Source organism: Tachyglossus aculeatus, chromosome X1 (genome assembly GCF_015852505.1).
Source record: "Tachyglossus aculeatus isolate mTacAcu1 chromosome X1, mTacAcu1.pri, whole genome shotgun sequence".
Classification (NCBI taxonomy): domain Eukaryota; kingdom Metazoa; phylum Chordata; class Mammalia; order Monotremata; family Tachyglossidae; genus Tachyglossus; species Tachyglossus aculeatus.
This window is the reverse complement of record NC_052101.1, coordinates 10,770,964-10,787,960: the sequence shown is the minus strand read 5'-3', so window position 1 is coordinate 10,787,960 and position 16,997 is coordinate 10,770,964. Positions and strand designations below refer to the sequence as shown.

Here is a 16,997-nt window from a genome sequence, read left to right as displayed (position 1 = left end):
GCACATAGTAAGCACTTAATAAATGCCATCATTATAATAATAATTATTATTATTAAGTGCTCACCATTTGCCAAGCCCTGGGACTGAATGCCCAGTTGGGAATTAGAACAGTCCCTGTCACTCGGGGAGCTCACAGTCTACAAATGGAAAGGAGGAGAGGGTCCAGACCAGAGGTAAATATGGAGAGATGAAAACAAAATACTGAGACCACATAATGAAAAAAGCAAATCCCAGGAGGGTGTTGTGGCTAGAAGAACAGATTCCCCCTAGATCGTAACCTCTCTGTGGACAGGGAACATCTGTCAACCCTGTTATTTATTCTCCCGAGCGCTTAGTACACTCTGCAGACACTACCCTTAGAGCTCACTTCTCTTACCCTTGGCTCGGAAATCCCTCCTCCACCATATGTGATCATCACTCTCTCTATCTTCTAAGCCTTTACTAAAATCCCATCTGTTCCAAGAGGCCTTGGCTGACTAAGCCCTCATGAGATAACTGAGGCACAGAGAAGTGAAGTGACTTGCCCAAGGTCACACAACAGTCCAGTGGCAGACTAGGGATTAGAACCCATGACCTTCTGAATCCCAGGCCTGTGCTCTATACGCCATTCAGGGTCGTGCTCTATACATTATGTCAGTGCTATTTATCGGAAACTTGCTTGCGCCATGCTGCTTCAGAAAAATTATCTATTAATTTATCTGAAACATTTTTGAAACTTTTGGCATTTTTTTGACCACATAATTGTTCTGGTAACAATTTTGATCATTATCACCCTCCGTGTGAGAGGATTCTTTTGTTCATTTTTAACTTTTGATCAGTGCTTCGTGGGATTTGTGTGAAGCGGGCAGGATAAAATATCCTTCTTCCCTACTAGCCTCTCCCACCTAGGTTTGAGTAGAATCAATACATTCCTTCCTCTCTCTATGCAGATGTAGAATGAGGCTTGTGGGGTTTTTTTATATATGGTATTAAGTGCTTACTATGTGCCAAGCATTGCGCTGTGCTGGAATAGATACAAACTAATGAGGTTGGACACAGGCCCTGTCCCACATGGGATTCATAGTCTTAATCCCCATTTTATAGATGAGGTAATTGAGGCACAGAGAAGTGAAGTGACTTGCCCAAGGTCACAGAGCAGACATGTGGCAGAGCCGGGATAAGAACCTAGTCCTTTTCATTCATTCATTCATTCATTCATTCAATCGTATTTATTGAGCGCTTACTGTGTGCAGAGCACAGTACTAAGCACTTGGGAAGTACAAATCGACGACATATAGAGATGGTCACTACCCAACAGCAGGCTTACAGTCTAGAATGGGGAGACAGACAACAAAACAAGACAAGTAGGTGGGTGTCAATACCGTCTGAATAAAAAAAAATATAGAATTGTAGCTATATAGCTTTTGACTCCGAAGTCCATATGGTATCCATTAGGCTATGCTGATTCTCTTGGGCATGCTGTACCTCAGGTTTTAGGGAGAAAGCCAAGTTCTACCCAATTATTCTACATTTTCAGAAGCTTTCTAGCTTTACTTATAGCGCTAGGTCTTCTGCTTGCTAAGCATCGATTTCCATGACTACTTTTCTTCAGATTTCAGAGAAATTAATGGTCCTCAATGATCCTGGAATAGGAAATAAGGATTTGTAACATTCCTTGATGGTACATAACCTGTTTGTCACCATGCTTCTTTTAAACTACCTTATTCCATTTGAAAGCCTTTCAGTATTTCAGAAATCAGCCCTATTTTACATTTAGTTTCCCATCACCTTTCTACCAGAATGCTATTTTCTGTCATCTAAAATCTGCTCAGGCCTATCCTATTCATATTACCGCGTAAACGCCTTCCAAGTAAATGTCTTTCCCTGTGTCATGAAAAGAGTTCTGTGTTATACTTAAAGGCTTCTTAGGATATCTTGAACCAGCATAAATGGACATCAACTAAAATTTTCATTATTTTACTCAGAACTATAGATTACAGTCAAAGAGCTGAGTGTTACTTCAAAACTTTCCACTTGAAAGGAGAACATCTAAACTACCTGGATTCTATCTTAGGTTGTGAGCCCTGAGTGGGAAGGGTCTGTATCTGATCTGATTATTTTATATCTACTCCAGTGTTTAGCACAATGTTTGGTAAACAGTGCCTTAATGAGCACTGTCATTATCACGAAGGAAATTATCCATTTCCTTTGGCAGCTTGCCCCAAAATTCAATCCCCTGATAGCTCTTTTTTTTGTGTGTACTTTCTGTGCTCTCTTATTGCAAAATAGTACTAGTGAACTTAGGCAAGATCTGTTAAAGGGAAAAAACAACCCAACAACTCAGTGTACATCAAAAAGTGTTCATATGAACACATAAGGCATCCTTCATACCCATTTTTAAAACAACTTAAAACATCTTCCTGTCTTCTTTTGACAAGAAAAGCAGCATGGCATTGTGCATAGAGCCCAGGCCTGTCAATCAGAAGGTCATGAATTCTAATCCCGGCTTTGCCACGTGTCTGCCATGTGACCTTAGGCAAGTTACTTCACTTACCTGTGCCTCACTAACCTCATCTGTAAAATGGGGATTGAGACTGTGAGCTCCATGTGGGACAGGGACTATGTCCAACCTGATTTGCTCATACCCACCGTAGTGTTAATACAGTGCCCGACACATAGTAAGCACTTAACTAATACCATTATTATTATTTCAATTATTATTAATAATAAAATAAGGCCACTTCTCAGTCCTTTGTAGAAATGGAAAACAGATAGTCAATGTTATCATGGATGCCTTTCACATAGTTGAAGAGCATATGATGATAACAATGATGGCATTTGTCAAGCACTTACTATGTGCAAAGCACTGTTCTAAGCACTGGGGTGCTTAGATACAAGGTGATCAGGTTGTCCCACGTGGGGCTCACAGTCTTAATCCCCATTTTACAGATGAGGGAACTGAGGCTCAGAGAAATTAAGTGATTTGCCCAAGGTCACACAGCAGACATGTGGCGGAGACCGGATTTGAACCCATGACCTCTGATTCCAAAGCCCAGGTTCTTTCCACTGAGCCACACTGCTTCTCACTGAGCCATGCTGCTTCTCAATAATAATGATCATCATAGTGATGATGATGATATTTGTTGAGCACTTACTATGTGCCAAGCCCTGTTCTAATAATAATAATAATGATGATGGTATTTGTTAAGCACTTACAATGTGCCAAGCACTGTTCTAATAATAATAATAATGATAATGATGGTATCTGTTAAGCGCTATGTGCCAAGCACTGTTCTAATAATAATAATAATGACAATGGTATTTGTTATGTGCTTACTATGTGCCAAGCACTGTTCTAATAATAATAATGATGATGATGGTATTTGTTAGAGGCAGCTTGTCTAGGCTGTCAAGCCTTTCTTAATTTCTAGACTGGGGTTGTGGGGTAGGGACTGTCTCTATCTGTTGCCGATTTGTACTTCCCAAACGCTTAGTACAATGCTCTGCATACAGTAAGCGCTCAATAAATACAATGGAATGAATGAATAGTTAGCTCCACCCAGAGAGTAGAGAAGCGGCATGGTCTAGTGGAAAGAGCAGGGTGCTAGGAGTGAGGAAAGTGAGGGAATTTGGGCACTTTTTCCATGGATAGATGGGGAAATTTCTAACACACTAAGGTGTCTGGGAGAAGTTGAATGGTAAATAGGCCGGTAAGACAGAGCTGTGGAAAGAGTCCCAGGATGGGGATAGACAACGAAATAAATCCAAATGAGGGACAGTACAATATGGAACTTGGATTAGTTTGCGCTGAGTAAAGGTTTATTTTTATATTTCCCTTTAGGGAGGGGAATTTGAGGATTCAATTTGGTAAATTAATACTATATTTGTCCTAGAAAGAAAGCTGGTAATCATGACACATTTGCAAATGGATTACTTGGTAAATTGGAAACCAAATCAAATATGAATAAGCGGGAAACTCTTGGGGATCCTGAAAGTGGTGTGAATCTCAAGGTGCAAAATATATTAATATAAATATCAATATTGATATTAATAAACCACCTTCCCACTAGACACCTGATAAATCAACTCTCCATCCTCTCTATATTTGTTCTGGATAGGAGAATTTGCTCCTTATTACTTCTTTTTCTTGGTAGAGTCCAATTTTAACTTAGCCAACATTTGTAAAGCCGATGAACATAATTCTCGCCAACGTACAACATGGATCTGCTGTCCCATTTGATAAGCTTTTCTTAGGAAAGAACCCTTGAAGTTCATTTCTGCTAAAGATAAGTTACGACGGGTTCACAATGTATATCACGTCTCTTCAGTACAATTTTCTCATCACAATTTCCCAAATCATTGCCATTTTTATATGGGGCTTAGGAGTAGAAGAGATGTTGAAGTGTCTTGATTTCATCACAATTACAGTGTTCTGTTGTCTCGGTGTTCTTAGTTACTTTCTTTGAGGGAAGAGAGTAGTTTTGGAGATGTCCCAACAGTAGTTGCCCTCAACTGTTCTTTCTGTAGGAGAAAAGACAACCAATTTTTGACAGGGAGGGTTGGGACACATACCTTGAATGATTGTCCTAAAAGAATTTCAGCTGCTTCCAGTATAAGAATTAGTTGTTTGGAGTTTAACAATTTCCAGAGAGGAGGAGGAATTCATTTCAAAAGTAGATGTAGGAATTCCCTCAAATCCCACCAAATATAGACAGTTTTGTGAAGAACCCCATTCCCAATTCGACATAGAAACAAAGAATCACTTAGAATCAGTGAATCAATGATATTTATTGGGTCCGTACTGGGAATAAAGCACTATACTAAGAGCTTAGAAACTGTTTCTGGCAGAGAAGATAGACACTAAAATATCAGTCATACTTATTGAGCACCTACTGTGTGCAAGGCACTGTACTAAGAGCTTGGAAGAGTACAACACAACTAACAGGCACATTCCCTTCCCATAATGAGCTTATAGCCTGGAGGACAATATGGGTAGGAGGAAGTTATAGAGTCGAAGCAGCGTGGCTCAGTGAAAAGAGCCGGGGCTTTGCAGTCAGAGGTCATGGGTTCAAATCCCTGCTCTGTCAGCTGTGTGACTTTGGGCAAGTCACTTAACTTCTCTGGGCCTCAGTTACCTCATCTGTAAAATGGGGATTAAAATTGTGTGAGCCCACTGTGGGACAACCTGATCACATTGTAACCTCCCCAGCGCTTAGAACAGTGCTTGGCACATAGTAAGCGCTTAACAAATACCAACATTATTATTATTATTATTAGGAGGAACTTACAGAGTAGAAGCAGCATGGCTCAGTGGAAAGAACACGGGCTTTGGAGTCAGAGGTCATGGGTTCAAATCCCAGCTCTGCCTGTTGTCAGCTGTGTGACTTTGGGCAATCACTTAACTTCTCTGGGCCTCAGTTACCTCATCTGTAAAATGGGGATGAAGATTGTGATCCCCCCCTTGGGACAACTTGATCATCTTGTAACCTCCCCAGCGCTTAGAACAGTGCTTTGCACATAGTAAGTGCTTAATAAATACCATTATTGTTATTATTAGCGTTGCAGGGGATGAATGACTACACAAGTGCTTAGGTAGGATGGGAGGGCTGAAGTGGAAGATAGGGAGACAATAGGATGCATAGATGAGAGATTAAGTAGGATATGAGGATATGTGATTTTAGAAGGGCCAAATCCTTGTGACAGGGATTATTTTTTACAACTCTATTGTACCATCCCAAGTGCTTAGAACTGTTTTTCACCCAGTAAGCCCCCAAGTAATATGCTAGTTTGTGGATTAGTTGAAGGGCTTTGAAGACAGGCAGAGTAAGGAAGGTCTATGGTTGTGAAGGACAAGAGTTTGGAAGGGAAAGGTAGAAGAAAGGGCCAAAGTTAGTAGGTTAATTTAAAAAATAAAAAGGATGTAAGCTAGAGGGTAATTGGCCAAGAGAGCAGCTAAATAGAGTAGTTGTATATATAAGCAGTTAAATAGCATAGTTTTATGTATGAGGGTAGCACAATATAGAATGCAAGGTTTCATATCTGAAAATTGTCTTGCTGCATCATTTAGAAGACTGAAAATTAAAATAGCATAATAGCATCAATATAGGTTTATATCCTGCAGCAACTGTGTCCATTATAGGAATTTGCTATAAAGATGTTCAGTGTTTTTCAATTTAGGCGAGTGATATTTTAGTGCTGTATTGGGCATGGTTTATGAAAATTATGTTATATTATCCAGGGATTTTTACTAGCGATTACATAATTGACATTTTTATTTTCCTCTAATCTAGTGAGTCAAGGTGGAGTTGCCCTGGTGTCCGACATGTGTCCTGATCCTGGAATTCCAGAAAATGGGAGAAGAACAGGCTCTGATTTCAGGTGGGATATAAAGGAACTGTGGAATTATATGTTCATTAGTCACTTTGAAATATTGTGCTCAGTGTATTGCTACCATTCCTAAATAGATGATTCCATTCTAATGTATACTCCTATATATATATAACTATATATAACTATATATATATATATATATAACTATATATATAACTATAACTATATATATACACACACATATATATATATACATATATACATATATATATAGTTATATAGTTACATAGTTATATATAGTTATATAGTTATAGTTATATATAGTTATATATGCACATATATAAATATACATTTATATATGTATACTTAGATATGCATATATATAAATTTTTATATATTAAATTTATATATATTTATATATAGTTACGTAGTTATATAGTTATAGTTATATATGCACATATATAAATATATATTTATATGTGTATATTTAGTTAGATATGCATATATATAAATTTATATATGTGTACACACACATAAACATATGTATATGTTACTCAGTATATTGATTATTCATTAGTCACTTTGAAATACTATACTCAGTATATTGCTACCATTCCTAAATAGATGATTCCATTCTAATGTATACTCCTATATACATATATATGTATATACATATGTATACTCCTATATGCATATGTGTGTACACACACACACAGACACACACACACAGACACACACAGACACACAAATATATATATAGGGGAATACTATACCCCATTAAGTTGCATGTTCATAGGGTACTATGTCAGTATAAAGATAATTGTTAATAATGATCTGTTATCATAGTGAACTGAATTTTAGATTGTTACTGAAACACTCTTAGTGGCAGGATTAAATTTTAGGATTTTTCTGAATATGCATATTCTACAATACAATAGGGTTATATCAGTTGTATCATGATTGCTTGTGTTGCGGGATAAATTTCTCAGGCACTTTCATGCAAATAGTAATAGGCAAGTCCTGCAGTTAGGTAAAAAGTATGCTTTTGAAATTTCAAGTGTAACAACAGCTATCTTAGCCTTGACTCTCCACTTTTGCCCTTCCCTCCTTCAATCTCAGCCTCCCCACATCAGCCAAAGACACGAAACCGAAGACCCGAATGAAACAGAGTCAGTTTGGGAAAGCCAGGGAAGCGGTGGAGGGGAGTACAACCACATCTCTGATTCGCCTGATCCCCATTCTGGAGGATGTAATAATGGAGTGGCAAGCTGGGAAGAGAACGAGGGAATTAGGAAGTTAAGGGAAGCAAGAGGGGACTAGAGACAAGGTGGAAGTTTGAATTTAAATTGTGCAGTAGAAGACAGGAAAGCATTGAGAGCAGGGAGGATAAAAAGGTTGAGAAAGGAATTGATTGATTGTTATGGATAAGATTTAAAGTCAGGGCAAGGCATTCATGTGTTAAGTCAACATATAGTGGATTTGTATCTGTGGGGTACATGTGTTGAAATGCAGGTAAAGCTTTTAATTCTTATAGGAGTAAAACATACTTTTTGCGGAAGTCATCTTTGCATTTGTCTTTTTATTTCATCTTTTTCTGTTGAATAAATAGGATTGATTAGGATCACTTAAATACATGTCCAGGTGTCATTCCAAATGAAATGAGTCTATACTCAGTTAGCTAATCTAGCCAATCCTCTTCCTGGTGGAAATTCTTCCAATAAAGCCAGGAAACGGGTGTGCCCATCCATGCCCATTTTGGGAGCAGAATTTCCAAACTGTGCTAGCGTAGGTCAGTGGGAATTCCTGAGTCATGGAGTGGCTCAGAATGGACCCAAGAGGCCCATTCCAAGTAGTAAGCACCCCTATGTGGGGGTAGGCTCTGGTACCCCCCTTTCCTTTATTTTGGGCATTCAATCAGTTCAACACTTCAAGGTTTTCTCAGTCTGAGAGAGGCTGAGAGATTCTTAGGCCTGCACAGTCTATTATTACTAGCCTGGCTATGATATTTGTTATGTGCTTACTGTATGTCAAGTGTTGTCCTCAGTGTCGGGGTAGATAGATACAGGTTAATCAGGTCAGTCACAATTCCTGTTCCTCATGGGCCTCACAGTGTAGGTCGGAGGGAAGCACACATTAAGTTCATTTGGCAGGTTCTTCCCAGATGGCCAAAGAATCTGCATAAGTGGTCCCCGGGAATGCAAAGCAAGACCTCACACATTTCAGGGAACTGCATTCATTCATTCATTCATTCATTCAGTCATATTTATTGAGCGCTTACTGTGTGTGGAGCACTGTACTAAGCGCTTGGGAAGTACAAGGCGGTAACATATAGAGACGTTCCCTACCCAACAATGGACTCACAGTCTAGAAGGGGGAGACAGACAACAAAACAAAACAAGGTAAGAAGTGATGTGATAGGCTGCCAAATAAGAAGTAAACTGCTAACATAATTGGGACTAGTAATTTGTGCAAATAACAAAGAATGAGAACAAGAAAATAATAAATATCAATATTATGTTTTGTTTTGTTGTCTGTCTCCCCCTTCTAGACTGTGAGCCCGCTGTTGGGTAGGGACCGTCTCTATATGTTGCCAACTTGTACTTCCCTAGCGCTTAGTACAGTGCTCTGCACACCGTAAGCGCTCAATAAATACAACTGAATGAATGAATTAATTAATAAAATTTGTATTTGCGCGTTTTGGACCAATTATGCATTTTTTTTTAAAGTTAATGTCCTATAGATTAGGTGTGTCAAAATCATCCTTATGGATAGTCCACTTGGACAAATAGTGATTTGTATGCAGGCTAGTCTTCAAAAAGGATGCATATCACTAATGAATTATGTGTGAATTAGTTGGCAATCTGAGTGATTATTAAACAGAACAGAAGGAAATGAAATTGGTGAATCTAATTACTTCTATTGATTTTTTTTTTTTTTTTTGTATACGCAGTGCTAGTTAATAGGTAGGGCTTCCGTGGAAGCAGAGGCAGTGGTCCAGAACTTGGAATAAGAAAAAAAAAAAAGGAAGAGAGAAACATCTCTCTCTCTCTCTCCCTCCCTCCCTCTTTCTCTTCTTGCCTCCCTCACTCCTTCGTCTCCTCCTTTTCTCCCCTTACCCAAATGATGTTCCCTCAGATATTCCGATTGAATGAATTGCCCAAGGTAACAAAGCAGAAAATTGCCAGAGCCAGGATTAGAGCTCAGGCCCCCTGATTCCCAGGCCCAGACTCTTTCTGAATTGAAACATTCATTGTTGTACAGTACTTGTTCCAGGGAAGAATCCATTTTAATAACAAAACTGTTTTACATTGGATGATATCTTTCTTTCCAGGATCTCAAATGTTTAATGAGAAGCAGCGTGGCTCAGTGGAAAGAGCCCGGGCTTTGGAGTCAGAGGTCGTGGGTTCAAATAATCCCAGCTCCACCAGTTGTCAGCTGTGTGACTTTGGGCAAGTCACTTAACTTCTCTGGGCCTCAGTTGCCTCATCTGGAAAATGGGTATGAAGATTGTGAGCCTCTCGTGGGACAACCTGATCATCTTGTAATCCCTAGTGCTTAGAACAGTGCTTTGCACATAGTAAGCGCTTAATAAATGCTATTATTATTATTATTATTATTATTATTAAAAGCAGAACCCCGAGATGATGATGATGATGATGATGATGATGATGATAATAATAATAATAATAATAATAATAATAATAATATTTATTAAGCATTTACTGTGTGCAAGGCACTGTTCTAAGCACTGGGCACTGTTCTATGCACTGGATAAAAAAGCAATTCTAAGTTCAAAGCAAAAGATAAAAAAGCAATGGGCAGAAAACACGTCTACCAACTTTACCATTCCACCAACTCTATCAGATCTACCACTCTACTGAGAAGCAGCATGGCTTAGTGGATAGAGCACGGGCCTGGAATCAGAAGGTAATGGGTTCTAGTCCCACCTCTGCCACTTGTCTGCTGTGTGACCTTGAGCAAGTCACTTCACCTCTCTGTGCCTCAGTTACCTCATCTATAAAATGGGGATTGAGAATATGAGCCCCAAGTGGGACAGTGACTCTGTCATTCATTCATGCACTTGTAGTAATTGAGCACTTACTGTGTGCGGAGCACTCTACTAAGCATTGGAAAATACAATTCAGTGACAGAGACAATAATAATAATAACAGTAATAATAATTATGGTATTTGTACATATACTTGTACATATTTACTATTCTATTTATTTTGTTAATGATGTGCATCTAGCTTTAATTCTGTCTGTTCTGACAATGTTGACACCTGTCTACATGTTTTGTTTTGTTGTCTGTCTCCTCCTTCTAGACTGTGAACCCATTGTTGGGTAGGGACCATCTCTATATGTTGCTGACTTGTACTTTCCAAGCACTTAGTACAGTGCTTTGCACACAGTAAGTGCTCAATAAATATGAATGAATGAATGAATATTTGTTAAGTTCTTACTGTGTGCCAAGCACTGTTTTAAGCACTGGAGTAGATACAGGGTAATCAGGTTGTGCCACATGAGGCTCACAATCGTCATCCCAATTTTCCAATCCCTGCCCACAATGGGCTCACAGTCTAGAACCTGATCAGCTTGTATCTACCCCAGTGCTTAGAACAGGGCTTGGCACATAGTAAACACTTAAATACGATCATTATCATTACAATCCCAAGAGCTTAGTACAGTGCTCTGCAATACAGTAAGTGCTCAATAAATGCCATTGATTGATTGAATTTAAAGTATTCAGTGAGTTTACAGTCTAGAGGGGGAAATAGACATTAACATAAATAATTTATAATATATAATTTAAAGTTACGGACATAACTGCTTCTGGGATTGAGAGTGGGACAAATATCAACTATCCAATGGTCAGAGATCCAAGTTCATAGATGATAATAATAATAACAACAACAACAACAATAATAATAATAATAATAATAATAATAATAATAATGGTGTTAAGCACTTAACTCGGTGCAAAGCACTGTTCTAAGTGCTGGGGGGATACAAGCCGATCAGGTTGTCCCATGTGGGGCTCACAGTCTTAATCCTCATTTAACAGATGAGGGAACTGAGGCCCAGAGAAGTGAAGTGACTTGCCCAAAGTCACACAGCTGATTTGAACCCATGACCTCTGACTCCAAAGCCCGGGCTCTTTCCACCGAGCCATGCTGCTTCTCTGACCCAGCTGACCCAGAAGGAAAGGTTGAGGAAAACAGGGCTTAATCAGGGAAGACCACTTGGAGGAGGTGTGACCTTAAGATACTGTAGATGACTGCAGCACTACGGTAATAGTGACAACAGTAGAATTTTTTTTTAATCCCTCTCCTTAGTGAGCTTACCCATTCACCTTCTAGGCCACTGAATCAGTCTGGGTTAGCCAACATGGCATCTTGTTCTTCTTCTTGCCCTCGCTAAGTGCACTTTGATTCCAAGCTCTTAAAACATCTCTCTAAGGTATTCATCCTTCTTCAAGATCCTATGTAGGGCAGGAAACTTGATACAGTTCAAAAGTTTGTTTCCACTACTTTGTGACATTTCTTTCTCCTTCCATTAGGATCTTGAAAAAAAAACCAGTTTGTGATTACTTTCCCCTAGGCTGCTGCCCCCTCAAGATCTCCAACTTGTCCTTGTTAGTAAGGCGACGGAGCCTATTTGAGATTTCTACTTTTAGAACTGGGAAATTGTTTTCCAGATTTGTATTGGATGTTGTAATGAACTTGGAAAAATGGGTGTTTTGATCTAAAGAGAAAAACTAGCGATGCTATTGGAGAAGAGAACGTGGAATTCTTTTTTTTTGGTGAAGCAATTGGAAGGTACACAGAAATGTGTTATAAGGTAGCAAGTGTGATACTTCATGTGGAATAGGAAAAGGAGGCAGGAATGAGAATTGGTGTCTATACCTAGTCGAGATTTTTGAAAGGGGGGAATTGAAGGATCTTAGCCGGCAAGAAAGTGGCAGGAGCAGAGCAGACTCTTCAGTAATGCTTTCTCCCTTCTTGCCAACGCATATTTGGAGCTGTACCCCTTGAACACTTGATATTCACCTCACCCTCAGCCCACTAAGCATTTATATAGATAGCCATAATTTATTGATTTATTTTAAGGTCTGTCTCCCCATCTAGACTGTAAACTCCTTGTGGGCAGGGAATGTGTCTACCAACTGGATTGAATGTACTCTCCCAAGTGCTCAGTAAGGGGCTCTGCATGCAGTAAGTGCTCAGTGAATAATAATAATAATAATGACGGTATTTGTTAAGTGCTTACTATGTGTCAAGCACTGTTCTAAGTGCTGGGGTAGATCCAAGGTAATCAGGTTGTCCCACTTGGGGCTCACAGGAGAATCAATCAATCAATAAATCAATCGTATTTATTGAGTGCTTACTGTTTGCAGAGCACTGTACTAAGAGCTTGGGAAGTACAAGTTGGCAACATAGAAGCAGCGTGGCTCAGTGTAAAGAGCCTGGGCTTTGGAGTCAGAGGTCATGGATTCAAATCCTGGCCCCATCCACTGTCAGCTGTGTGACTTTGGGCAAGTCACTTAACTTCTCCGTGCCTCAGTTACCTCATCTGTAAAATGGAGATTAAAACTGTGAGCCCCCCATGGGACAATGGGACAACCTGATCACCTTGTAACCTCCCCAGTGCTTAGAACAGTGCTTTGCACATAGTAAGCGCTTAACAAATACCACCATTATTATTCAGTGCTTAGAACAGTGCTTTGCACAGAGTAAGCACTTAACAAATGCCATCATTATTATTGTTATTATTTTTATTATTATTATTCCAGATGAGGTAACTGAGGCCCAGAGAAGTGAAGTGACTTCTCCAAAGTCACACAGCAGACAAGTGGCAGAGGCAGGACTAGAACCCATGACCTCTGACTCCCAAGCCCGGACTCTTTCCACTGAGCCACGCTTAATGTGTCCAAGATACAATAACAATAACAGTTATCCAGTTCCAAAGAAAGTTTGCCTATTACAGCACACTAGGTGCAAGTTGTCAGAAGATGCAAATCAATACCCGATAAGAAATATCATAATTAGAAGTTAAATTAGTGAGGTAAAATTCAGTAAGGTCTGTTCCTAGAGAACTAGATTTAGCCTCTGAATCAGCATTAAAAATAGCATGAGATATCAGAGTGCAATGAGCTCTGAACTCCAGTGACCCCCATTTCCAAGCCACTAAGAAAGGTTGTTCAATCTCCATTTCTAAACAGCGGCAACACATTTTGGAGTGGTTTCTTCGGCAATTAGACCAAAGCACAGGATCTTTGCCATGTGACAGATGCATAGCAACGTGCAGAGAGTAACACCAGGATCTCTAGTCTATGAAATGATAATTTGGGGATTTGTTAAGCATTTACCATGGGCCAAGCCTTGGGGTAGATCTAATAAAATCAAACCAGACAAAGTCCCTGTCCCACTGAGGGCTCACAGCCCAAGGGGGAAAGGAAAACAGAGAAACAGTGTGGCTCAGTGGAAATCAATCAATCAATCAATCAATCAATCAATCATATTTATTGAGCACTTACTGTGTGCAGAGCACTGTACTAAGTGCTTGGGAAATACAAGTTGGCAACATATAGAGACAGTCGCTACCCAACAGTCGGCTCACAGTCTAAAAGGGGGAGACAGAGAACAAAACCAAACATACTAACAAAATAAAATAAATAGAATAGATAGGTACAAGTAAAATAAATAAATAAATAAATAGAGTAATAAATATGTACAAACATATATACATATATGCAGGTGCTGTGGGGAAGGGAAGGAGGTAAGATGGGGAGTTGGAGAAGGGGACGAGGGGGAGAGGGGGAAAGAGCCTGGGCTTTGAGTGTCAGAGGTCATGGGTTCTAGTCCCGCCCCACCACGTCAGCACTGTGACTTTGGGCAAGTCACTTCACTTCTCTGTGCCTCAGTTCCCTTATCTGTAAAATGGGGATTAAGACTGTGATCCCCACATGGGATAACCTGATCTCCTTGTATCCCCCCAGTGCTTAGAACAGTGTTTGGCACATAGTAAGCACTTAACAAATTCCATTATCATTATAATTAAAACAGATATTTAATGTTCATTTTATAGCTGAGGCAACTAAGGCTCAGAAAAGTGAAATGACTTACCCAAGGTCACAAGCAGGCAAGTGGCAGAGTCAGAATTAGAACACAGGTCCTCTGAGTCCCAGGCCCATGATCTTTCCAGGAGGCCAGGCTGCTATTGAAAGGTCTTTAGACAACTTCAACTTGTACTTCCCAAGCACTTAGTACAGTGCTCTGCACACAGTAAGCACTCAATAAATACGATTGGATGGATGAATGAATGAATGAACTTTAAAGAGGTCAGGGCTCAGGTAAGTGTTGAGCACATTTGCACATTCTGAGAAATTAAGTGAGATTCTTAGGCTACTCCTTGTTGAAAGAGTTAAACGAATCAGGGTTGGAGGAACATTTGAAGCTAATATCCTATTTGTGAGTGTGAATATAGTGGAGACAAACAAGATGTGAACTCACACACCCCGTCACAATTAATGCAGATAAATGCTGCACTTCTACGTGTCCCAGATAGAACCTTCTCTGTTTTCCACTCTGCCTCTTGGTATCAATTGCTGTTTATTCATTCATTCACTCGTATTTATTGAGCGCCTACTGTGTGCAAAGCTTACCTGGTTTGTCTTTGGAAAGAATTGCAGGGAAGTTTTGGGACCCCATTGTTGGGTAGGGAGCGTCTCTATTTGCTGCCGAATTGTACTTTCCAAGCGCTTAGTCCAGTCCTCTGCACACAGTAGTGCTCAATAAATACGATTGAATGAATGAGTGACCCAAAATTGAGTAGTTACAGAGGAGAAGCAGTATGGCCTAGTGAATAGAGCACTATCTATCTCTAATCCTGGCTCTGCTGCTTGTCTGCTGTGTGGCCTTGGGCAAGTCACTTCACTACCATCCTTCCCGTCTCACAAGCCCGCAACCTTGGTGTCATCCTCGACTCCGCTCTCTCATTCACCCCTCACATCCAAGCCGTCACCAAAACCTGCCGGTCTCAGCTCCGCAACATTGCCAAGATCCGCCCTTTCCTCTCCATCCCAACCGCTACCCTGCTCATTCAAGCTCTCATCCTATCCCGTCTGGACTACTGCACCAGCCTTCTCTCTGATCTCCCATCCTCGTGTCTCTCTCCACTTCAATCCATACTTCATGCTGCTGCCCGGATTATCTTTGTCCAGAAACGCTCTGGAAATATTACTCCCCTCCTCAAAAACCTCCAATGGCTACCGATCAATCTGCGCATCAGGCAGAAACTCCTCACCCTGGGCTTCAAGGCTGTCCATCCCCTCGCCCCCTCCTACCTCACCTCCCTTCTCTCCTTCTCCAGCCCAGCCCGCACCCTCCGCTCCTCCACCGCTGATCTCCTCACCGTACCTCGCTCTCGCCTGTCCCGCCATCGACCCCCGGCCCACGTCATCCCCTGGGCCTGGAATGCCCTCCCTCTGTCCATCCCCCAAGCTAGCTCTCTTCCTCCCTTCAAGGCCCTGCTGAGAGCTCACCTCCTCCAGGAGGCCTTCCCAGACTGAGCCCCTTCTTTCCTCTCCCCCTCGTCCCCCTCTCCATCCCCCCATCTTACCTCCTTCCCTTCCCCACAGCACCTGTATATATGTATATATGGTTGTACATACTTATTACTCTATTTATTTATTTATTTATTTATTTTACTTGTACATTTCTATCCTACTTATTTTATTTTGTTGGTATGTTTGGTTCTGTTCTCTGTCTCCCCCTTTTAGACTGTGAGCCCACTGTTGGGTAGGGACTGTCTCTATGTGATGCCAATTTGTACTTCCCAAGTGCTTAGTACAGTGCTCTGCACATACTAAGCGCTCAATAAATACGATTGATTGATTGATTGATTCACTTCTCTGTGCCCTAGTTTCCTCACCTCTAAAATGGGGATTAAATCCTACTCCCTCCCACCCAGACTGTGAGCCCCACATGGGACGGAGATTGCGTCCAACCTGACAACTGTATAGCTATCCCATTGCTTAGAACAGTACATGGTACACAGTAAGTGCCTAACAAGTATAATAATAATAATAATATAAATAATAGTAAGACTGAAGTCCAATGCTTCCAAGGTAGCAGTCTTGGAGAAGAAGTCTCCCGAGGCAAGGAGGGATTGGCTACCAATGCCCGGATGAGAAAAAAATCAATCAATCGTATTTATTGAGTGCTTACTGTGTGCAGAGCACTGTACTAAGAACTCGGGAGAGTACAGACACATTTCCTGCCCGCAATGAGTTTACAATGTAGGAGGGAGTGCAGACAATATGGAGTAATTGGGGCAGGAATTAGGAGGGTTAATGAGACAACTGGAGCTGGTACAGGAGCCCGCTTGGACCAAACGAGTGATAGGCTCCCAAAACTACAAATGAAAAATGTGGTGTAAGCCCCTTGTGGATTGGAGCTACCAATTCTGCTGTAGTGTACTCTCTCAAGTGGTTAGTACAGTGCTCTGCACACAGTAAGCACTCAATAAATAGTGCAGCGTGGCTTAGTGGAAAGAACCCGGGCTCAGGAATCAGAGGTCGTGGGTTTAATCCCAGCTCCGCCACTTGTCAACTGTGTGACTTTGGACAAGTCACTTAACTTCTGTGTGCCTCAGTTACCCCTTATGTAAAACGGGGATTAAACTGT

The 16,997-nt window shown here is 40.7% G+C and overlaps 1 protein-coding gene across 1 annotated transcript in view; it reads left to right on the top strand.

Moving 5' to 3' along the window:
* The window catches only part of CSMD1 (CUB and Sushi multiple domains 1), a 1,252,749-nt gene that overhangs the window by 779,809 nt on the left and 455,943 nt on the right, over window positions 1-16,997 (top strand). The window contains exon 8 of the mRNA XM_038771657.1: window positions 6,270-6,357. Coding sequence (XP_038627585.1) covers window positions 6,270-6,357 — 88 coding nt within the window. The remainder of the gene's footprint in view (window positions 1-6,269; window positions 6,358-16,997) is intronic.